General features: G+C 46.4%; 1 protein-coding gene across 1 annotated transcript; it reads right to left on the minus strand.

The window, feature by feature from the left end:
• Positions 1 to 438: 438 nt before the first annotated feature.
• Positions 439 to 10,153, minus strand: LOC311108202 (uncharacterized protein). Its single transcript, XM_084150823.1, has 8 exons — positions 10,048 to 10,153; positions 8,355 to 9,172; positions 7,967 to 8,241; positions 7,582 to 7,765; positions 7,077 to 7,341; positions 6,762 to 6,929; positions 6,392 to 6,549; positions 439 to 6,266 (listed from the first exon to the last, which is right to left on the minus strand). The coding sequence occupies exons 2-8, from the start codon at positions 9,153 to 9,155 to the stop codon at positions 5,478 to 5,480; spliced, it is 2,640 nt and encodes an 879-aa protein (XP_084006949.1). The 5' UTR covers positions 9,156 to 9,172; positions 10,048 to 10,153; the 3' UTR covers positions 439 to 5,477.
• Positions 10,154 to 24,558: the final 14,405 nt, after the last annotated feature.

Genomic DNA, 24,558 nt, shown 5'->3' on the forward strand with positions numbered 1-24,558 from the left:
CTAATTCTGCTTGCAAAGTTGTTTTTTATGCAGAGCTAAGAAAAAGGAGAAAGCTAAGAAAATCCCTTGCCCTCTTGTAAGAGCAGTTTCACTTCTAAACTCCAGTTTGTTCTTTCATTGTCACTCATGTTGATGTACTATGTGTGGTGAAGTTGTAACCATGCTGGTGTATACTAGTGCATCCTCTTGCTGGCCACTAGCAGCGCTGCATGTCTTTGTGTGCGTAGGTAATAGCGTTGTGCAACATTTCCTTGTAGTACTGAGCGCCCCACAACGTAGGGGGCAGTCAGCCTGCATATCAAGCTTCTTTCAGATGGAATGGTGCCGTTTTCTTTTTATTTGGTCTGTGTGTCTGAAAATTAACAAAAAATAAAAACATTATTCCCTGTGGGTCTCTACTGATATTGCTGTTTGTCGAAAACACAAAAACATCTGAAGACTTAGTCTATTTTTTAATTTGTATTAGTGATGCTAATGTTAGGAGGAACCAGGAGCAAATGTCAAAACATGTTACACAAAATAAACCAATTAAGCATACTTAGGCAGGGATTCTATATGATTGCAGGTTATAGGCATTGCAGCTTTTAAAGGCAATTTCCGATTGAGCCAACATATGCAGCATCGACCGTGAATGGGATCTCTGCGGAATCATTGCCTTGAATGATTCAACATTTTGATTTCCACTTGAATAGACATATCCAAACATAATAATTTTTCACGAGATGGCCATAAACAATAACTGGTAACGTTGCATAGTTTTAGAAAGGTCTGGAACTCACCTTTCTGGTAAAAATGGTTATACATTGCTGAGGTGTACCCACTTGAGGACACAAGCTCAAGTACATAGTACAAATATGAAAATACATGCTTTTTGCCTATTCAATAAAAGTGGGGCTTAAAATGACAAATGTTTTCTAAATATAGTATCAATCAAATAAACAACTTACTATAATATTTCACCTTTCTACTAAGCTAACATATGTAATTGTTTTAAGATGGTAATACCAAGGATCATTTAGCTATTAGATTTTAAGTCCCCTTTAAGTATATATATATAAAGAAATATAACATTATTTGATGATATATTGAATTTGGCCTTACTGCTATTAGCCTATCCAAAACACATTGAATAACAGATTCATGGAAAAACATATATATTTTTTTACTATCTAAAGGAAGTTTGTTTTGAGGTTTCTGTCCTATATCTGAGAGATATAAGATCAGGAAACACATTTTTTATTTATTTTTTGGACACATTTAAACCCTTTTATTAGCCGCTAAACTACTTCCATATATACAGTGCATTCGGAAAGTATTCAGACCACTTGATTTTTTCCACATTTTGTTACGTTACAGCCTTATTGTAAAAAGGTTTTTAAAATCCCTCATCAATGCCAAAGCAAAAACAATTGTTTGCAATTTTAGCAAATGTATTAAAAATATACAACTGAAATATAACATTTACATAAGTAAGACACTCACCTTTCCATAGAGGGGTCATATTAGTGTGTAGCCCAAACTGTTCAGACGTGAAAAGACCGATTTTAGGGGATGTCTCCTGGTCTGACAAACACTGCTGTAGCTCTGCCACCTTTCACCACAGATGTGGAAGGCCTATTTTTACATTTTAGTCATTTAGCAGACGCTCTTATCCAGAGCGACTTACAGTTAGTGAGTGCATACATTTTTCATATCGGTAGATTGAGACGCCGCCCATGTAGATATCTCTAGCTTATTAAACAGACCGATTTTTATGGAGATGTCTTTATGCTAATTAAATTTCCACAGGGCCGCGGAAATTGATTCAATGGTTTAATGACAGTACAATATTGGTACCTATTTCATATAACTGACGACAGACTTTTCTCCTAAAAGTCCACTGAGTGGTGCAGAGACAAATGTATGCAGACTCGTTACAACTTCAACTTTAAGCGCAAAGTCAATTTGTCCGTCTGTGACCAAGAGAAAATGCTTGCTTCAATTCTATGAAATTACTTAGTATTTTTTTATGTTGAAAGCTCTAAATCCAGCTGAGAATATCACAGCGAGATGAAACCACAACTGTTGGACTCGCTATACCCCTCAAACTCAACTCTGAACCTCAAAGCCAGTTCCACTGCTTTTTTGTAATTATTCCCCTCTAATCAGGGACTGATTTAGACCTGGGACACCAGGTGTGTGCAATTCATTATCAGGTAGAACAGAAACCAGCAGGCTCCGGACCTGGTAGAGTAAAGCCAATTAATGCTTGATCCGAAATGTGGTCCGGAGGGTGTTACGCAATTGCGGAGCCTCCGGAGGCTTGCGGAGTCCAAATCGAGCTCCATATTGCATCGCTGGGGGCTCCTTATAGCTCTGTAAAGGGGCTCCTTATAGCTCTGTAAAGCTCCGCATTGACATGATTGGTTGACAGTAGGTGGGGGCGGGAGGTCTTGTATCAACAGAAACTCACTTCCTTGACAACTGCCTTCACAACAGCTCTGCTCCGTGAAGAAGTATGAATGCTCGGACCTCTGCGGAGGCCGCATCGCAGTAAATGCTGTACTTCCACTGCAGACGTCAGATGGACCATACAGAGCCTTTAAGAGTTGAATACCCTTGCACTAGACCAGGGTTGTCAAACTCATTCCATGGAGGGCCTAGTGTCTGCAGGTTTTTCCTTTAATTAAGCCATTAAGGTGTGGGGAGTTCCTTACTAATTAGGGTACTTAATTAATCAATCAAGTACAAGGGAGGAGCAAAACCCACAGACAACTCGGCCCTCTGTGGAATGAGTTTGACACCTGTGCGCTAGACATATTCACTCTCCCTCAATGTCAGCAAAACCAAGGAGCTGATTATGGACTACAGGAAACAAGGGGAGGAGCACGCCACTATTGTCATCAACGGGCTGCAGTGGAGAGGGTAAAAAGCTTCAAGTTCCTCGGCGTGCACATCACAGAGAACCTGACATGTTCCAATCACACCACCACCGTGGTGAAGCAGCAGTGTCTCTTCAACTTCAGGCGCCTGAAGAAATTCGGCATGGGCACTCGGATCCTAAAGAAGTTGAACAATCGAGAGCCTCTTGAACGGCAGCATCACCGCCTGGTACGGCAACTGCACTGCCCTCAACCGGAAGGCCCTACTGAGGGTGGTGCGGACGGCCTAATGAATAACTGAGGGCGAGCTCCTTGCCCTCCAGGACATCTACACCAGCCGGTGTCTTAGGAAGGCCAAAAAGATCTTCAAGGACTCCAGTCACCTGAGCCATGGACTGTTGACTCTGTTACCATCTGGCAAGTGGTATCTGAGTATTGGGTCTTGGACCAACAGGCTCCGAGACAGCTTCTACCACCAGGCCATCAGACTGCTAAAAAGCTAAACATAGCGGTCTCCCTGCACAGATCTGCACCTTAGAGACTATTTGCATTATGCACGTTAGAAATGATCTGCACCAACTACACACATATCCAACCCTTACACACAAACAAGCACTGAGCTCACACACTTACAGTCAATGCTGCTGTTCTAATATATACTATTGATTCCACAACCCACTTTATATTTGTAAATAGTGTAAATACAGTCCATTATTACTACTATTACTACCTCTTCTACTACTTGTTATTTTTTATTTGACTCTTTTCACTGTTATTGTTGATTAATGTACTGCATTATTGAGGGAGCTAGGAAAAAACATTACACTGCAACTTTTATACCTGCTGCAAACTGTGTATGTGACAAATACATTTGATTTGATTTTGATAGTCATTTCATTTTGTAAATTGAAAAAAGTTAGTGGCTTGCGAAAGTATTCACCCACCTTGGCAGTTTGTATCATTTGATTTACACAACATGCCTACCACTTTGAAGATGCAAAATATTTTTTCTTGTGAAACAAACAAGAAATAAGACAAAAAAACAGAAAACTTGAGCTATAACTATTCACCCCCCCAAAGTCAATACTTTGTAGAGCCACCTTTTGCAGCAATTACAGCTGCAAGTCTCTTGGGGTTTGTCTCTATAAGCTTGGCACATCTAGCCACTGGGATTTTTGCCCATTCTTCAAGGCAAAACTGCTCCAGCTCCTTCAAGTTGGATGGGTTCCGCTGGTGTATAGCAATCTTTAAGTCATACCACAGATTCTCAATTGGATTGAGGTCTGGGCTTTGACTAGGCCATTCCAAGACATTTAAATGTTTCCCCTTAAACCACTCAAGTGTTGCTTCAGCAGTATGCTTAGGGTCATTGTCCTGCTGGAAGGTGAACCTCCGTCCCAGTCTCAAATCTCTGGAAGACTGAAACAGGTTTCCCTCAAGAATTTCCCTGTATTTAGCGCCATCCATCATTCCTTCAATTCTGTCCAGTTTCCCAGTCCCTGCCGATGAAAAACATCCCCACAGCACGATGCTGCCACCACCACCAGGATGGGGGTCTCGGGGTGATGGGTTTGCCCCAGACATAGCATTTTCCTTGAAGGCCAAAAACCTCAATTTTAGTCTCATCTGACCAGAGTACCTTCTTCCATATGTTTGGGGAGTCTCCCACATGCCTTTTGGCGAACACCAAACGTGTTCGCTTATTTTTTTCTTTAAGCAATGGTTTTTTTCTGCCCACTCTTCCGTAAAGCCCAGCTCTGTGGAGTGTACGGCTTAAAGTGGTCCTATGGACAGATACTCCAATCTCCGCTGTGGAGCTTTGCAGCTCCTTCAGGGTTATCTTTGGTCTCTTTGTTGCCTCTCTGATTAATGCCCTCCTTGCCTGGTCTGTACGTTTTGGTGGGCGGCCCTCTCTTGGCAGGTTTGTTGTGGTGCCATATTATTTCCATTATTTAATAATGGATTTAATGGTGCTCCGTGGGATGTTCAAAGTTTCTGATATTTTTTTATAACCGAACCCTGATCTGTACTTCTCCACAACTTTGTCCCTGACCTGTTTGGAGAGCTCCTTGGTCTTCATGGTTCCACTTGCTTGATGGTGCCCCTTGCTTAGTGGTGTTGCAGACTCTGGGGCCTTTCAGAACAGGTGTATATATACTGAGATCATGTGACAGATCATGTGACACTTAAATAAAGTCAACCTCAACTAATTATGTGACTTCTGAAGGTAATTGGTTGCACCAGATCTTATTTAGGGGCTTCATAGCAAAGGGGGTGAATACATATGCACGCACCACTTTTCTGTTATTTATTTTGTATAATTTTTTGAAACATGTTTTTTTCATTTCACTTCACCAATTTGGACAACTTTGTTTATGTCCATTACATGAAATCCAAATAAAAATTGTAATGCAACAAAATAGGAAAAACCCCAAGGGGGATGAATACTTTTGCAAGGCACTGTATGAAAATACCCCCCCCCAAAAAGGTGGTGTTCTGTACTGTCACCTCATATGAAACATTTGATCTCAAATCCAAAATGCTGGAGTATAGTGTAAATTATCCTCAATGCCAAAATACATATGGAAGGGTTTGTACATTGAAATACATGCCAACCTACACCACAGTATCTTCAGTGGACACCTCAATGTCTTCCACAGTACCTATGTCCTCTGGTACACTGTGTTGTTCCTCATTAGAGACAGCAGCTGTCTGTGTCTCAGTCTCCAGTTCTGATGTCTGCACTGTAACACACTCCTCAGAGATAGGGGCACACTCTGAAACTGCCTCCTCAGGATCCATAATGGCCGTCATATCTGAACCAGGCCCAGCTTCCAAATCTGGAGCCAAGATGGTCTGCGACACCGCAGTTTCCAGCACGGATGAAGTTGAAAGAGTGGTCTCCGAAACTGAAACTGGGGCAAATATGGCCCCTGAGACAGTGACGGGGACAGAGAGAGACACAGTCTGGACAGGGAGGGGACCAGAGGAGGATGAGGACACAGGGATGGAGGACATAGAGACAGGGATAGTAAAGGGGACAGAGACAGTGGATCCATCCAGAGAGATGACACTGGCCCCGGTGCCGTCTGTGGTGACGATGGGTAGCTGGGTCCCTGCCGGCATTTCTGTCTGGATGACCGTGAACCCACCCAGGGTGGTGTGGCTAACCAGGGCGATGGTCCCTGGGTCACCCCAGTTGGCTGAGAGTGTGATGGGCTCACCAGGAACCAATATGGTCCCCTCCTGGAGCCTACCTCCAGCTCCACTATCCCCTTCCACCTCCTGAACCACCGTCTCCATTTTAACCTTTCTACCAAGGCCTCTGGGTTTCTTAGTCTTTTCCTCAACGTTGTCCTTGAGGACCACCAGGTAGTTCTTCCATGGAGTGTTTTGGTCATGAGTCTGTGGAATAAAGTGCACATCTTCAAATAACAGGCTTTTGCAGCACAAATCAATGTCTCCAACATGACTTATTACACACATTTTAGAATGAAAACAAGTGTAGTTTCAGTAGTGTAGTAACGCACCATGGTGTGTCTTCGTACAGTGGACTTGTCAGTGAAGGTACGGTTGCAGAGGCCACACATGTAGGGCTTCTCCCCTGTATGAATCCTCTGGTGCCTCTGGAGGGCATTCAGCTGGGTGAACTGCTTATCACAATCTGTACAGTGGTACGGGCGCTCACCTGAGACAGGACATACAGAGGTCAGACAGGGGTTAAAGGTCAATGGTCAGCAGAGGCAGACATATTTTCAAAGGGTAATGATTCACTATGAATGGAAGATACCAAACTACTAACGGTAGTAGCAATGTGTCTTGTGATTACTAACCGTAACATTCGATGCATTCAGCATGAAAATAAAATGGCTATATTAGGTTTAATATTGCAGTGGTTACCTGTGTGTATCTTCATATGCTGGTGGAGGGAGTTTCTCTGGGCGAAGGCCCGACCACATTGTTCACACTTGTAAGGCCTGGAGCCTGTGTGGATTCTGGAGTGGTGTTTCAGGTATTCTTTAGAGGCAAAGCTTTTCCCACAGCTCTCGCACATAAAAGGCTTCTCTCCTGGTAGGCCAAACAAAACAGATGGGTTTAGGCTGGTTTGTGTAGATCTAAGAAACAGTATAAAAATCCTGATTAATCAGGAAAAGCCAAACCTTACAGTTTAAAAAAATATATACAATGTATCCGTGTAAGAAGTGAAAGTCTTACCTGTGTGGGCCCTTTTGTGATAGGACAACATGTGGTTCTGGGTGAACCTCGCATCACACTGGTCACAGGCGAAAGGCTTCTCTCCTGTGTGAGTCCTGCGGTGTGTCTTGAGGGCTGAGCTCTGGGAGAACTTGGCTTCACAGTCAGTGCAGGAGTAGGGCTTGTCTCCTGTGTGTGTTCTCTCATGTAGCGTCAACGCTGTCTTAGAGCTCAAAGCCTTGTTACACACAAGACAGGTGTGCCGCTCACCACCTCCCTCATGCACCTAGCCGTAGAAAATAGTGGATATTTATTGTCTCAATTAATGATTAGTCTTGCAGCAAATTGAAAAGGATATACCATTTTCATCTAGTGCACTTCATTTGACCAGAGTCACATGGGTTAACCACCTACAGTTCTGTTCAAAAGTTGTGCACTACATGGGAACAGGGCGTCAATCGAGAGAATCCTACATAAAAGTGTTACAAAAGCAGTCCCAAATCCTCTGACTCAGACCCATCCTAACCTGTCGTCGGTGGCGTGTCACGTCCTTCTTGCGTTTGAAAGTCTTGGTGCAGACATCACAGGGGAACAGTCTCTCGTCACTGTGGACGTGTCTCTGATGGATCTTCAGGTTGCAGCGGTTGGCGAAGGTTTGCTGGCAGGTGTCACAACGGTAAGTCACCTCCCCCTGCACACTGTGGCTCGTCCTGGTGGTCATGGTAACAATGTAGTTATTCGAGATGTGATCAGAACAACAATGACAATAGTTGAGATTGTAGGTTTCCTAAGTGCTCAAAGCACTTTACATTGTACAGTGCAGTGTATGTCTACATTTGGCTCATTTTCAAACCCACCTATTCATGATCCAACGAATGTCTAACTAATGTGTAATGTCCAACTCCACCTACTTGATGTGCTTCAGGTAGCTCTTCTCATAGTGGAAGGTCCGTTGACATTTGTCACACTTGTATTGGGTGTCAATACGTCTGGATGATCTGTTGGTGGCACGTTCCTCTCCTTCCTCCTCGCCCTCCTCTTCCTTGCTGGGGAAGAAGGGGGAGTCATCTGGACAATCCTGTGGTATATCTCCCTCTTCCACCTCATCTTCATCATCAACGTCTGTTGATTCCAGTCCCGCCCCCTCTTTTTCAGGCAGCAGCTCTGGAAGGGCCTCTTCTGCCTCCTGTGTAATAACAATAATCAAGATCAATTGGATTTATACAGCACATTTATCTAGATGTTCAAAATGCTTTACACGCCTCATCCACTATCAAAGCATGTCAACATAGCACATACCTGTGTGTTGTCAGTGTTCTCCTCCTGACTGGTTGTCTGAGTGTTGTTGTCATGCAGATCTTCCATCTGCATCTTGGTCTGGTCCTTCATCTTCCTCACGTACTTCTTCTTAGGAATGTCAACGAAGACTCTGCGCCCTGCCAGCCTGTTACTCCTTCTCCCAGAGACCTCAGTGTCTTTATTCACCTCTGACCTCTCCTCCTCGGCTGTGACCGTGACCTTTGCCCTTTTCAAACTCCTCTCCCCTCTCTCTGGTTTTGTTGGAGAGGTCAGCCTTTTGGTGGAGGCTATTTTGGGAACTTTGTTTACTTCGACCCCCAGCGCCCCCTCCTCCTCTTCTACATCATCCAAATCAGCCTCCTTGTCTTGTGACATGGATGTTTCAGCCCTGTGCGGACTCAAGCTGCCTTCATCGAGAACCGAGCAGCAAGCCTGGACAAGGCTCTTACACTCCAAAAGTGTCGCCACTTCATGTATTACACCAATCTTGTCTTTAGCAAACTCTTTATCCACCTCCAGTTTGCCAGTGTATACATATTCCAAGAACCTGGTGAAATCAGCGGTTCGAACGTTCCCCAGGAATAGTTTCTTGGGTGGGTCCGGGGCCAGTAGGATGTTCTTGAAGTAGCCGCTGGAGGCAGCTAGGACCACCTGGTGAGCCTCGAACTCTTCCAGCTCACCCTGGAAGTCCACCTGGACTGTGACATCACACAGGTGGCCATGCAGTCGGAGCTGGTGCAGAGACTGAAGCATGTCCTCATGGTGGAAGGCTGAGGAGAGCTGGACCACTTGGTCACTCATGTTTCATACTGTAGATACTGATAGACAAATGTTATAAAAATTTATCAATAGTTGAAAAGCAATCCATTCCTGGCTAAAGTGAACTATTTTGTTTTATAGTGACCATGTGGATTTCTCAATAATTGAGACCATATGACTTAAGAAATGGAACACTAGTCACTTTAATAATGTTTACAGTCACTTTGATGGCGTTTACATATCTTGCACTACTCATCTCATATGTATATATACTGCATTCTATTCTATAATATTCTACTGTTTCTTAGTCCATGCTGCTCTGTCATTGTCATTGCTTATCCATATTTATATATATTTTCTTAAATTCCATTCCGTAATAGTTTTGTGTGTATTAGGTATATGTTGTGAAATTGTTAGATATTACTTGTTAGATATTACTGCACTGTCGGAGCTAGAAGCACAAACATTTCGCTACACCCGCTATAACATATGCTAAACACGTGTATGTGACAAATAACATTTGATTTGATTTGATACAGTAACGTTAGCTAGCTAGATATATTCACTTAGCTAGCTATATAACGTTATGGTTAAGGCCTATGCTTGGGGCTAGCATACCATAGCTAACGTCAGGTGGCTGGCTAGTTGGCTAGATGGAAAAACAAGCTGGCTAGGCAAGCTCAAAAACGAGTTTGACTCAATCAGCTGCTCATGTTTTGACTGGCTAGCGGTCAAAACGGTGTAACGTTAGCACACAAGCAAGTTAGCATCAAGCTAACGTTAAGCTTGCTAGACTGAGCCACACCAAAGCTAGCTAATCAAAGTCATGTTTTTCCATGAAACACTTTATTTTGCAGTGTTTCTGTTATGATCAACAAGCAACAGTGGAATATGTGCAATGAACGTGTACGCATCACAACCAACTCTCTCTTACCGTAAGCTCGGTAAAATGGCAGCCCTTCACAAATGCAGCACAACGAAAGTATTTCCTGTAAAATCTGCACCCGAAATCGAGAGATCCGTTTTCACTGCGGCCATATTGGATAGATTCGGTCCGCTTCAGATGATGTGGGATACGTTCTTAGTACCTGTTTCAAATGTTCACAAGTTGATCAAAACGACTCTGGATCAGTTCTTAGGATAATTGAACATTTTTATATAAATAACTACACATCAACATTAAATAAATAATTATTAGGGTATTCAACTCATGGTGTCGCGATACCTTTTCAAATGTTAAACATTTTATTTGTCATATGTAGAAGAAAAAAACAAACATTTTGAGACGCATGTCAATTGCATTGCCAGTTTTGAATTCAGAGATAATAGATTATGATGCATTTTGTAAATCACAGTATCCACATGGTGGTGCCATTTCATTGTATTTCAATATTGTGCGATCAGAACTGAAGCCGTAGTCTTGCCTCTGCAGAGAATAGATAAGTGCAAACTGTACTTATTGTCTTTAGTCTGGGTCTTGATTATTTCAGGGGTGTTAGAGCTGGGCTGGAACAAAAGCCTGCCCACCCAGTAATTGGATCCCTGGTATTCGCATTTCTGAACTTCTTGTCAAATTTAGACATTTTGACTGAGAGGAGCAATAAAACAGAAGCCTTTAGGGTTGATTCCACTTGAACTCCATCCAACACACAAATCAGCCCCATGTTTTCCAGACTGTAGTCTGTCATTCCAAGGCTGTACGCTAAGATACTTTAGGAGGAATCACTGGGGGCCTGTGCAGCTGGCAGTGGATTTTTATTGACAGAGGAAATCCATATATCTTACATTTCCCTTAATGACTTCTGCAAGCGTTCAGCCTCTTCCGGTGGTGGTGAGTCACCCTGCTAGTGCTCTACTGAGGACAGGAGGCTGTGGTTTTCAGCTCTGGCCTGGAGGCTAGCTACCACGTCTGCCTGTCTATCGTGCCTCGACGCACAGTCACACACACACACACGCACGCACACACACACACACACACACTCACTCGCACACATACTTGCAGGCACACATTCATGCACGCAAACACACACACACACACTCAGACCCACACACACACAGATGCACACAAGCAAGAATGCGCACACACACCGACTGCATCTAAATGATTCCCTATTCCCCATGTAGTGCTCTACTTGTGTTCTGACCAGAACCCTATGTGATGCAAATGCTTAGTAAAAGGTGATGAGCTCAGCAAACAATCTCCTCCGCGTTGGGACATGTTTTCTCTGCCACAGGGCGAGACGTCTCCACACAAGAAAAATATCACTGCTTATGTCGAGTGGTACACAAACAACGGGACAAAACATTGACTGTGTGAGAAGAGAAAACAAACCCCCAAATCCTGAAAATACATATTTTTCTGATTGGGGTTTTAGAGGACATTCTCATAAACACTCGGATATTCAATGGATAAAGGGGAGTTCTGTCAGGGTTTGTCAGCTTTGATGTGGATTTGGATGTAGTGGGGGTGAGAGCGTGTCCTTGTAAGACCTCTCCATAGTTGCCTGGTAGCCTACGAGTCATAATCTAAGCAGATGAACTGAAAGGCTGACTGTAACACCAGAACATTACATAAAGCTGTGGCTACTGGCCTGGCTGAGCAAAATAACCACAGTGTTTCTCTCTCTCTCTCTCTTTCCATTCAACCACAGGGCTAATGCCAGACCGACCAGACTCTGTCCAACTCAGTATTCATTCTGTGGTGACTCTCACTTTCATCTCATTGAGAGAAGTGTACTCAGTAAAAAGCATGTTTTTGTTCTTCATGAAGGCTCTTGAATAGCCTGCAGTAATTCTGTGCAAATAGTCTTTGTGTAACTCTTCAAGTGCGGAACATGGTGGACATATAAATGCTGTTTTCACGGTTGTTGTTCTTAATATAAGCCTCCCTGTTCTGTCCTTGGGATAGTCTGTCTTTGTTTAACCTGTGGAGATGTGGGGGAGGCATATAGTTGTTTTTGTCAATGAATATGAATCTCCACCCATAATTACAGTATGTAAGCAATGGAACTGGGGCCAGGTGAGAAACTGACTGTACACTGTGTGTTTATGTAGCTGTCATGGGCCTCTCACTCCACCGGGTTACCACCTTAATTTTCTTCCACTCTGCTCACCACTCTCTCTACTCAGCCTAACTAGCTCCACCTGTCCCTGCTCTGCTCTGCTCTAATTACTCTGCCAGCTGCGCTGCATTACCCACTACCTCTCCCAGTATTTAAGGCCCTGTCTTTCAGCTCTCCGGTGTCAGATCGTCTGCAAAGCTCACACCCGGAACCTGTTTGCTCGCGCTTCTGGCTCACCCTGGTTTTGTGACCCCGGACCTGCCTGTTTTTTGGATACTCTTCTGCCTCAGGAGATCCAGACCTGCTTCTGCCATTACGACTCCTGACTACTCTTCAATCCCGGTAACTCTGACCAGCCTTCTGCCTTGCTACTACGTATTTTGGATTTCCCTTGAACTGTACTGCTGCCTTGTTTCATTCCGCCCTGTTGTGTCTGTGTCTCCCCCCCCCAGGACTTCTGGACCACCCACCACCGGCTTCATAGGACGCATCGCTGCCACTGGGGGGGGCACAGACCCAGCACGTTGGACGGGATCCCTGTTACCCCTGGAGCCTTCATTCACTCCCTACTTCCCTTTTCCCTTAAGTTTAATAAACTTTCTGGTGTGACGCAATTGTGGTCCTCTGGTCGTCTGTCTGAACCGTGACAGTACGATCTGACCATTATGGACTCAGCGCACACTTTCCCCGACATGGAAACCGATGAGCATGAGCAGCAGTTCCAGCAGCAGCAACAACAACTCGCCATGATCATTCAACTCCTCACCAACCTTACCCCAGCCAGTCTGCCCACCAGCCCTGCCCCCGAGTTACCTGCCCCGGTCATTGCAGCCGCTGCTCCGGAACCCAAGATTGGAAACCCCGAGCGGTTCAACGGCGATTCAACCCAGGTCCGGCCATTCCTGACTAGCTGCCGACTTCAGTTCTCCTTGCAGCCAAGGACCTTCGCCACGGAGGGGGCTAAGGTTGGGTATGCCATCACTCACCTGACGGGCCGAGCTCGACTCTGGGGAACAGCAGAGTTCGAACGTCAAACCCCCGCATGTGCAACCTTCGACCTGTTTGCTGAGGAGATGCTGAAGGTGTTTGACCTGGATTCACCCACCGCAGAGGCGTCTCGTGAACTGTTCAGTATTCGACAAGGCAGACGTACAGTCGCAGACCATTCCATCGACTTCCGAACCCTGGCTAGACGAAGTTCTTGGAACACACCATCGTTGGTGGACGCGTTCTTCCATAGTTTGGCTGACTATATCAAGGACGAGTTGGTCTCCCATGAACTGCCTTCCACTCTTGATGAAGCCATCGCACTGACTGTCAGGATCGACAGAAGGATACAGACCCGTCGTCGTGAGAGGGGGCGCCAAGGTCCACCTACTACCGGCATTCGGAGAGATCCGACTGGGCTCCTGTCATCTACTGCCACTCACCCAGGTCAGCTTGATCAGTCTGAGCCTATGGAGATTGGGCGAGCCTCTCTCACTCCTGCAGAGCGCCAGCGCCGCTTCACCTCAAACCTCTGCCTCTATTGTGGAGGTGATGGACATCGTGTGGTAACCTGCCCTTTAAAGGGCCGAAGCTCACCGGGCATAGGGGGAGTCCGGTTGAGTTCAATGACCATCCAGTCCTCCGACCGCAAACCCCTGCTGCAAGTTCACCTCCGCCTCTCTGACTCAACTCACACCCTGGCTGCTCTGGTGGATTCTGGCGCCGAAGCCAACATAATGGACATCAAGCTGGCACGCCAACTGGGACTGGAGAACCTCCGTTTGACACCTCCTATTCCTGCCCGGGCACTGGACGGACACTTACTCGGATCGGTCACTCATGTCACGGCCCCGGTCTCGATGGGTCTGTCCGGAAACCATCAAGAAACTATCCAGTTTCACCTGCTCCCCTCTCCAGGCCAACCCCTCATCCTGGGTTACCCATGGCTCCGCCGGCACAACCCTCAGCTCGACTGGGTGACCGGGGTGATCAGGGAGTGGGGAGAGGACTGCCACCGAACCTGCCTGCTTGCTGCCGCACTACCCCCTCGGCCAGTACCTACTAACTCCGCTCCTGACCTCTCCAATGTCCCAGAATGCTACCATGGTCTCAGAGAGGTGTTTAACAAAGCAAGAGCCACATCTCTGCCCCCTCACCGACCGTACGACTGTGCCATCGACCTCCTCCCTGGAACAGCCCCTCCAAAGGGTCGTCTTTATTCGTTGTCTGCTCCTGAAAGAAAGTCCATGGAGGACTACATCAATGGCTCTCTGTCCGCAGGATTAATCCGTTCATCTTCATCTCCTGCTGGTGCTGGCTTCTTCTTTGTGGGGAAGAAGGACGGATCTCTTCGCCCCTGCATCGACTACAGGGGACTCAACGACATCACAGTGAAAAACCGTTACCCTCTGCCTCTGCTCACCTCTGCTTTTGAGTTGCTCCAGGGAGCCACTGTTTTTACCAAGTTGGATCTCAGAAACGCTTACCACCTAGTGCGGATCCGGGAGGGAGATGAATGGAAAACCGCATTCAATACACCAACAGGCCACTACGAGTATCTGGTTATGCCTTTTGGCCTCACCAATGCTCCTGCTGTGTTCCAGGCTCTAGTGAATGATGTACTGCGGGACATGTTAAACAAGTTTGTCTTCGTTTACCTGGATGACATCTTAATCTACTCCAGAAACCTGTCTGAACACACCCGCCATGTCCAGCAAGTCCTTCATCGTCTTCTGGAGAATTCCCTCTACGCCAAGGCAGAGAAATGTGAGTTTCACGTCAAGACAGTGGCCTTCCTGGGGTACATAGTGGCAGAGGGAAGTATCCAAATGGATCCTGCCAAAGTATCAGCAGTCACTTCATGGCCAGTTCCGGAGAACAGAAAGAAGCTGCAACAGTTTCTGGGGTTTGCTAACTTCTATAGGAAGTTTATCCGGAACTACAGTACCGTTGCTGCCCCTCTCACTGCTCTAACCAGCACCAAGCAACCCTTCACCTGGACCCCAGCAGCCGACAAAGCCTTCAGTACCCTCAAGGTGAGGTTCACCTCCGCTCCCATCCTCCAGATGCCTGATGTGGACCGGCAATTCATTGTGGAGGTGGACGCCTCGGATGTGGGAGTTGGTGCTGTGATTTCTCAGTGGGCTGCGGAGGATAGGAAGCTCCATCCCTGTGCCTTTTTCTCACGTCGGTTGTCCCCCTCTGAGTGCAATTACGACATAGGGAACCGTGAGCTGCTGGCTGTGAAGCTTGCCTTGGAGGAGTGGCGTCACTGGCTGGAGGGGTCCACCATTCCATTTCTCGTTTGGACCGATCATAAGAACTTGGAGTACATCCGCACGGCCAAACGGTTGAACTCCAGGCAGTCCCGCTGGGCCCTGTTCTTCACCAGGTTTAATTTCACTCTGTCATACCGGCCTGGATCACGCAACACCAAGCCAGACGCCCTCTCCCGTCAATTCCAGAAGGATGACACCCCCTCCAAGGACCCTGTGTCGATTCTGCCAAGTCCCTGCATCGTTGCAGCTCTGACCTGGGCTGTTGAGGAACAGGTGCTGGAGGCTCTCCGTAACCAGCCAGGTCCCAGCACTTGCCCAGCTGACCGCCTTTTTGTCCCCGAAGACCTGAGGTCCCAGGTCGTTCAGTGGGGACATGACTCCCGCCTAGCTTGTCACCCTGGCTCCACCCGCACTTACAACCTGCTCGCCCAGAGGTTCTGGTGGCCCTCTCTGAGGAGGGATGTACGGGAATTCGTCCAAGCCTGCCCCATCTGCAACCAACACAAGTCGTCCTGCCAGCCCCCAGCCGGATTGCTGCAGCCCCTGCCTGTGCCCAGACGTCCCTGGTCTCACATCGCCCTTGACTTTGTCACGGGGCTGCCCCCTTCAAGTGGCATGACCGTCATTCTCACCATCGTTGACCGTTTCAGCAAGATGGCACACTTCATTCCCCTCCCCAAGCTCCCAACCGCCAAGGAGACCGCCCAGGTGGTCCTGGAACACGTCTTCCGGATCCACGGACTGCCAAAGGATGTAGTTTCTGACCGTGGTCCACAATTCTCCTCCGCTTTTTGGAAGGAGTTCTGTCACCTGCTGGGAGCCACAGTCAGTCTGACTTCCGGATTCCATCCCCAATCCAATGGGCAGTCAGAGCGGGCTAATCAGGAGCTCGAGAAGGCACTGCGATGCATGACTTCACGCAACCCCCACTCCTGGTCGCAGCAATTGACATGGGTGGAGTACGCACACAATTCTCTGACCTGCTCTGCCATCGGTATGTCCCCTTTCCAATGTGTTTATGGATACCAGCCTCCTCTATTTGCCAGCCAGGAAGAGGAGGTTACTTGCCCATCTGCACTTGCTTTTGCCCGTCGATGTCGCCGCACCTGGTCACAAGCCCGAGCCACACTCCTCAGATCCGTTGCCAGCTACACTACCGGGGCCAACCGTCGGAGAATTCCTGCTCCCACCTACCATGTTGGTCAAAGGGTGTGGTTGTCATCGAAGAACCTGCCACTCAGGGTGGAGTCGCAGAAGCTGGCACCTCGGTTCATTGGCCCATTCCCTATCATAAGAGTGATTAGCCCAACTGCTGTCCGGCTCCAACTGCCTAATTCCCTGAGGGTGCACCCCACTTTCCATGTGTCTAAGATTAAGCCCATCCATGAGAGTCCGCTGGTCCCTGCTGCGCCTGGTCCTCCTCCTCCACGGCTCGTCGATGGTGGTCTGGTTTACACCGTCCGCCGCCTGCTTCGGTCCAGACGGAGGGGTAGGGGTCTCCAGTACCTCATTGACTGGGAGGGCTATGGACCTGAGGAAAGGACCTGGGTGCCAGCTAGTCGGATTGTGGATAGGACTCTCATCACCGCTTTCCACCAACGGCATCCTGATCAACCTGCAATCCGTAGGGGCCGCCCCAGAGGGGTCCCTAACCGTCCTGCCCGCTCGGCTTCCTGTCCTGTGCCTGATCCTGTCTCGGGACCTGTCCCATCTCCCGACCACGGCCCTCCGGCTTCCTCCGAGGATGAGGACGTTCACTCGGACCGTTCGGAGGAGTTCTAGCCCTCCTCCGGCTCCCCTCCTCCCGCCCGGCGTGGTGTTGCTCTTGGGACTTCTGGGGCCGTCCCTTGGGGGGGGGGTTCTGTCATGGGCCTCTCACTCCACCGGGTTACCACCTTAATTTTCTTCCACTCTGCTCACCACTCTCTCTACTCAGCCTAACTAGCTCCACCTGTCCCTGCTCTGCTCTGCTCTAATTACTCTGCCAGCTGCGCTGCATTACCCACTACCTCTCCCAGTATTTAAGGCCCTGTCTTTCAGCTCTCCGGTGTCAGATCGTCTGCAAAGCTCACACCCGGAACCTGTTTGCTCGCGCTTCTGGCTCACCCTGGTTTTGTGACCCCGGACCTGCCTGTTTTTTGGATACTCTTCTGCCTCAGGAGATCCAGACCTGCTTCTGCCATTACGACTCCTGACTACTCTTCAATCCCGGTAACTCTGACCAGCCTTCTGCCTTGCTACTACGTATTTTGGATTTCCCTTGAACTGTACTGCTGCCTTGTTTCATTCCGCCCTGTTGTGTCTGTGTCTCCCCCCCCCAGGACTTCTGGACCACCCACCACCGGCTTCATAGGACGCATCGCTGCCACTGGGGGGGGCACAGACCCAGCACGTTGGACGGGATCCCTGTTACCCCTGGAGCCTTCATTCACTCCCTACTTCCCTTTTCCCTTAAGTTTAATAAACTTTCTGGTGTGACGCAATTGTGGTCCTCTGGTCGTCTGTCTGAACCGTGACAGTAGCTCTGTCAAGGCTAAGGTGCCAACTTCCTGATACGCCTTAACACTGCCAGGATACACACAGGCCATTCCAGGTCTGTCACGCACATATGCCTACACACACACCACAGGCCATCCAGACCTGTCACAGGTAGCTGCTCTTACGATCTCAATCATTCCCTTTTTTCTTTAGTGGCTAGGTTCCAAACCACAGACAGGCTGTCCAGAATATAGCTGCAACTCACTAACCCTGTAAGTACTATCAGGATGTACAGTGGGGAAAAAAAGTATTTAGTCAGCCACCAATTGTGCAAGTTCTCCCACTTAAAAAGATGAGAGGCCTGTAATTTTCATCATAGGTACACGTCAACTATGACAGACAAATTGAGAAAAGAAAATCCAGAAAATCACATTGTAGGATTTTTAATGAATGTATTTGCAAATTATGGTGGAAAATAAGTATTTGGTCACCTACAAACAAGCAAGATCTGTCTCTCACAGACCTGTAACTTCTTCTTTAAGAGGCTCCTCTGTCCTCCACTCGTTACCTGTATTAATGGCACCTGTTTGAACTTGTTATCAGTATAAAAGACACCTGTCCACTCCAAACTCCACTATGGCCAAGACCAAAGAGCTGTCAAAGGACACCAGAAACAAAATTGTAGACCTGCACCAGGCTGGGAAGACTGAATCTGCAATAGGTAAGCAGCTTGGTTTGAAGAAATCAACTGTGGGAGCAATTATTAGGAAATGGAAGACATACAAGACCACTGATAATCTCCCTCGATCTGGGGCTCCACGCAAGATCTCACCCCGTGGGGTCAAAATGATCACAAGAACGGTGAGCAAAAATCCCAGAACCACATGGGGGGACCTAGTGAATGACCTGCAGAGAGCTGGAACCAAAGTAACAAAGCCTACCATCAGTAACGCACTACGCCGCCAGGGACTCAAATCCTGCAGTGCCAGACGTGTCCCCCTGCTTAAGCCAGTACATGTCCAGGCCCGTCTGAAGTTTGCTAGAGTGCATTTGGATGATCCAGAAGAGGATTGGGAGGATGGTCAGATGAAACCAAAATATAACTTTTTGGTAAAAACTCAACTCGTCGTGTTTGGAGGACAAAGAATGCTGAGTTGCATCCAAAGAACACCATACCTACTGTGAAGCATGGGGGTGGAAACATCATGCTTTGGGGCTGTTTTTCTGCAAAGGGACCAGGACGACTGATCCGTGTAAAGGAAAGAATGAATGGGGCCATGTATCGTGAGATTTTGAGTGAAAACCTCCATCAGCAAGGGCATTGAAGATGAAACGTGGCTGGGTCTTTCAGCATGACAATGATCCCAAACACACCGCCCGGGCAACGAAGGAGTGGCTTCGTAAGAAGCATTTCAAGGTCCTGGAGTGGCCTAGCCAGTCTCCAGATCTCAACCCCATAGAAAATCTTTGGAGGGAGTTGAAAGTCTGTGTTGCCCAGCGACAGCCCCAAAACATCACTGCTCTAGAGGAGATCTGCATGGAGGAATGGGCCAAAATACCAGCAACAGTGTGTGAAAACCTTGTGAAGACTTACAGAAAACATTTGACCTGTGTCATTGCCAACAAAGGGTATATAACAAAGTATTGAGAAACTTTTGTTATTGACCAAATACTTATTTTCCACCATAATTTGCAAATAAATTCATTAAAAATCCTACAATGTGATTTTCTGGATTTATTTCTCATTTTGTGTAACTATGATGAAAATTACAGGCCTCTCTCCTTAAGTGGGAGAACTTGCACAATTGGTGGCTGACTAAATACTGTTCCCCCACTGTATAAACCCAATTATTCAGAGGTTAGACTGTTGGAGAATGTGTCTTCCATTTTTCTCCTCTTTTTGGTTATTGCAAGAAATACAAAGCAGTCAGGAGCAATTTACATACAGCATTAAGGTACTTTTGTGGAAAATATGTCTGCGATCTACTGCAACTTCTATTTAGTTCAAGCGCTGAGTGCAGATAAAGTTGGTTTGGAGAGTGACACAGGAGTGGGGACATTAGTTTTGAAAACATGTGTAAGCAGTTGGGAAAAAACTGTCTCCTTTTTTCAAAACTCTACACACAAAATGCAAAATGCCTCACATCTCCTTCAAAATGTAACGCTGCATTCAAAATGCCATAAACACATGTCAGAATGAAGCATTTGCATCAAATGGCAAACACTTTCATAATAGTACATTTTTGGATATACCATGTAAACACTGTTCTAAATCTAAAGCTCTTTGGTCTTTCATAGGCTTATATCTACATTTCAATACAATGTTCTACAGTGAAAGTAATCTGCTGAGAGGGGTAACAAGTACACTGTAAACACCAATGCAATGTAGAAACAGAAAATATTTATTAGGCCAAATATTACTGTTGTATACAGTAGCATACAACAAAACCATAAACATATGTAAACCAAAAGTATATTCTTTAGAATACAGTTGTGTGTGTGTGTGGGGTCCCGGGGGGGGCAGTCCAGGAATTGGTAGGGGGGTGGGGCAGTCACCAGTGCTAAGCTTAATCTCTTCTCCGGGCTGGGTCTGGCCACAATACTTTGTCCACGTCACAAGATACGTTTTCTCTTGCCAAACATCGAGGGAAGTATCTCCTAGCATGGCGTATCCAACCTTGGACAGAGGCAACCTCTATGTCCCCACATGCGTCCTCCATTGCCTGGAGAAGGGGCATGCGGGCATAGGGTTGGCGATCATACACTTTCCAGCGCCAGGCTGAGAAGAACTCCTCTATGGGATTTAGAAAAGGTGAATATGGGGGTAGGTACAAAACTACAAATTGTGGATGGGTGGCAAACCAGTTTTGGACCAGAACAGCCCGGTGAAAACTAACATTGTCCCATATAACCACAAATCTAGCAGGCTCCTGATCTGGATCAGGGACAAACATTGTGTAAATTGCATCCAGAAAAGTAAGCATATGGCCGGTGTTGTACGGACCCAGTGTGGCATTGTGATGGAGGACCCCGTTTTGAGTGATAGCAGCACACGGTTATATTACCCCCACACTGTCCAGGGACATTGGTAATTGCCCTCTGTCCTATTACATGAGCCAACCTCATCCACATAAATAAATTAATGGCGAATTACATGGGCATCCATCTCCAATACTCTCTGTAACAGACAAAAGGATATACAGAATAGTAAATATGGTATGTCTGAAGTACTGGAAGTAGTGTTGCATACATACCTCTACAAAGTCATGTCGCAGATTCTTGACTCTGACAGAGTTTCTCTCAAATGGCACCTAGTAAAGTTGTTTCATCGTCACTTGGTGCCGTTGGAGGATGCGTTGTATGGTCGACAGGCTTACAGCATTGATGCTGTTAAATATGGTGTCATTATTCAAGATATGCCCTCTTCTCTCTCGAATCCTAATTGCATTGTTGGCCAAAACCATATTTATAAATTGCAGTCTCTTGTACATCTGTAAACAAGCGTCCTCCATGATGTCTTTGCCTTTCCACTCTGTACAGAATTCAAAACACAGTGTGTTCAGCATAGGAACCGTAAACAATGTACTAAAATGTACTACAGCATGATAACCAACCTCATTCATTCAATGCAGTGCAGTAAATGAATGGCTTAGAGTTAAATGTTTATGCAATACTATGCAGTCATACATATTTTACAGTACATTACTGTAATGCTAAAATAGTCATTAGATAGTTGCATACCTGTTCTGATTTCTGAAGGTTTGAATTATGGACGCCACTGTAAATCGACTCAAATTGGGCTGGACTCTCAGTCCAGCCTCTCTCATGGTCAAACCATGGATGATCACATGATCAACAAGTGTTGCCCTAATCTCATCAGAGATGGCTCTCCTTCCTTCTCTTCTTTGCCCTCGTCCTCGTCCTCGTCCTCCTCTTCCTCTTCCAACTCTTCGTCTTTGAATTTTTCCTCGTAATTGTCCCCTGCCTCTCCCTCCTACTCCTCTTGCTCTCTGTCCATTGTTGGCATCCATTGTTCAAAACAGGTAATCTGACCTTTGACCTATTTATAGGCCTATACTACAGTAAAGCAGTGATTGGTTAGTGATCAGTTAAGCAATTAGTGTTTGCACATGTGAGGAGTGTGTGTGTGACCTGGTGAATAAGTGTAGCATTTTGATTGGATGTGTTTGGAAAAGGAAAGCAAGTCACTTCCTGTTAGATTTTTGTGTTTTAGGTAGAGAATTGTGTGTAGTTAAAAAAAAAAAGTGTTTTATGCAATTGACAACTGAGTCAAAGGCTGAGAAATAGCTTATGGTTTTGGAGATTTGGTGTGTAGTTTTGCACTTTGAGTGAGAGGTTTCAAAAATCGTGTGACATGAAAAGATTTTGTGTGTAAGCAGTTGGAAAAAACTGTAATAGATAGAATAGATAAACAGTCAGGATTATTCAGACAGATCTGGCCCTTCATTCCCCTGAGTCAGAAATAACTTTAATTTAATTGATGAAATGATAGAACGGCATTCAGAGATTCAATTACTTTCAGAATGTCCTTTGAGTCAATGGCTCTTCAACAGTGCTCTCCTCCCTCCGTCTCTCCTTGAGCTGTCCTTGTGTGGCTCTATAGTGTAACTGTACACAGCCCTTAGCACCTCAGGAGAGACAGACACGCCACACTCAAGGACAAGCACCCACACTGTGACTGTGCTGCTCAGAAATAGCACCTTTGTCAGTGCATGACATACCAATCACCTGTACCACTGAGCATGTGTGGGAGGTCGGAGGAGACATTGCGTGGTTATGACATTATGTTGTGACAGAAATACATGGACATTGTAATTGATGATATGTGTAGGTGGATTATGTCAACTCCTTTCTAGAAAAAGGAAAATGAAAAGGTGACCTCCAATGAAATGTGAAAATGGATGAAAGACTATCCAATTATTTTAGTTCTACCCAGGTGTTTAAAGCTAGGGGCAAGGGATACATTTGTAAATTGGCATTTGGGTCCATCATGTTCCTTTTTGTCATGAAGTCCTTCCGCAGATGTTGACAGATAGCAAGTGTTTCCTGGTTTGATGTGAGTATAAACACAGCAGCAGGGGGTGTCACCTCCTTACACTTTCCCGGCATGCAGTTCTACTATCTGATTGGGACACAACCGTAAGCACATTCCTAGAGAGTTAAAACTTCATGAGTACCTCTCCCTCCGTTCCTCCCTCTTCCTTCCTCCCGACCTCACATCCTCTCCCTCTCTTCCGTAGATCGCATCACTCGTCTGTCTCCAGGCCTCCTCCACTTGGGCCTCTGTGGTCACACACACACACACACCCTTCCCCATTGTGGGGTGTGAGGCTTCCTCCTGGCGTTGGTTTCATGGGGCAGCAGGAATTTCATGGCTGGTTAGAGACCAGAGTTCTGGAAGCTGGCCAGCTACTCTATGCAGACTCAACCTCTCTCTCTCTGTCTCTTTCTCTCTGTCTCCCTCCGCAGGAAGTAGGGGTGCTGAGGGTGCTGCAGCATATAACTACATTTTATTTTTTTCACAAAAGTAGTGCACTGGGCCTTTACTAGTCCTGTATTAGCGGACCGATACAGCCGTCTGTAGCGCGGGCAATTTTTGTTTCTTCCTGCGCCCCCCCAAACATCTTCCCGCAGATATGCTTCTCCCTCTCTACCGCTCTCTATTTCCCTCTAGACTCACCCTCATCCCTCTTTCTTTACCTCTCTCTCTCTCTCTCCTAACTTCTCCACATCAGCCCCAGACTTATCCTCTTTATTCCCTCATTCTTTTCCTCCCTCCTCCCTCTCTCCTTCCCTGCACCCAAAGTCAGAAATATCTTGTGGTTTAGGTTTGATCCCTCCGGATATGCCTTCACATAGAACACACACACACACACACACACACACACACACACACACACACACACACACTTGTAAGACCATTCTGCCTCTTCAAAGGTTCCCAGTATCACCAGGGCCCAATCTTTTACTTGAATTTGGAACCGAATCTTGAATTTCATAACTCCTGTGTGGCAGATTCACACAGAGGGGTGTTACGGGCTCTGGTTAACCCCGCTGTTCGGTTCACCCCATCCTAGAGTTGTATAACGTGGCAGCAGTCCAACTCTTGTATAACCAGCCGGGTGAATTAACAGTGGTTCATCCTTTCATCCGTTCACTGGGTTCTTGACAAAAAATAAAAGACTCGCCCCAAACAAAAATTATGTATTTTGGCAACACCAGACCGCACCGCTCCATTCTGCTTGTTGACACAACAGCTCAGATGGACTGGCTTTCAAATATACAACCACTTCTCAAATAAAGAGTCACGTAGAGACAGAAAATGTGTATCAATTGTTCCAACCAATTAATTCTGCCATATTTCTTTCACCTATCCATAACAATTGGATTTGTAAAGGTGAGTGAACAAGGCAGAGGAAACACAAACTACCTGTGTATAGCTGAATTTTATTTTATAGCATTCATTGCCTATAAGGGTCCTTGTTCCTGAGTTTTGCTGACTGAATAGGGGAATGAATGAAGCCATACCCACTGGGCACACACTGGTTGAATCAACATTGTTTCCACGTCATTTCAATGAAATTACGTTGAACCAACGTGGAATAGATGTTGAATTGA

This window comes from Coregonus lavaretus (genome assembly GCF_964263955.1).
Source record: "Coregonus lavaretus genome assembly, chromosome: 33".
NCBI classification, from domain to species: Eukaryota; Metazoa; Chordata; class Actinopteri; order Salmoniformes; family Salmonidae; genus Coregonus; species Coregonus lavaretus.

Coding starts and splice junctions, on each gene's coding strand:
- LOC311108202 (XM_084150823.1), bottom strand. CDS start 9,155: ATGAGTGACCAAGTGGTCCAGCTCTCCTCAGCCTTCCACCATGAGGAC. Junction 6,550..6,761: donor GCATATGAAGATACACACAG/GTAACCACTGCA, acceptor GTCCTGTCTCAG/GTGAGCGCCCGTACCACTGT. Junction 6,267..6,391: donor CTGTACGAAGACACACCATG/GTGCGTTACTAC, acceptor TTTATTCCACAG/ACTCATGACCAAAACACTCC.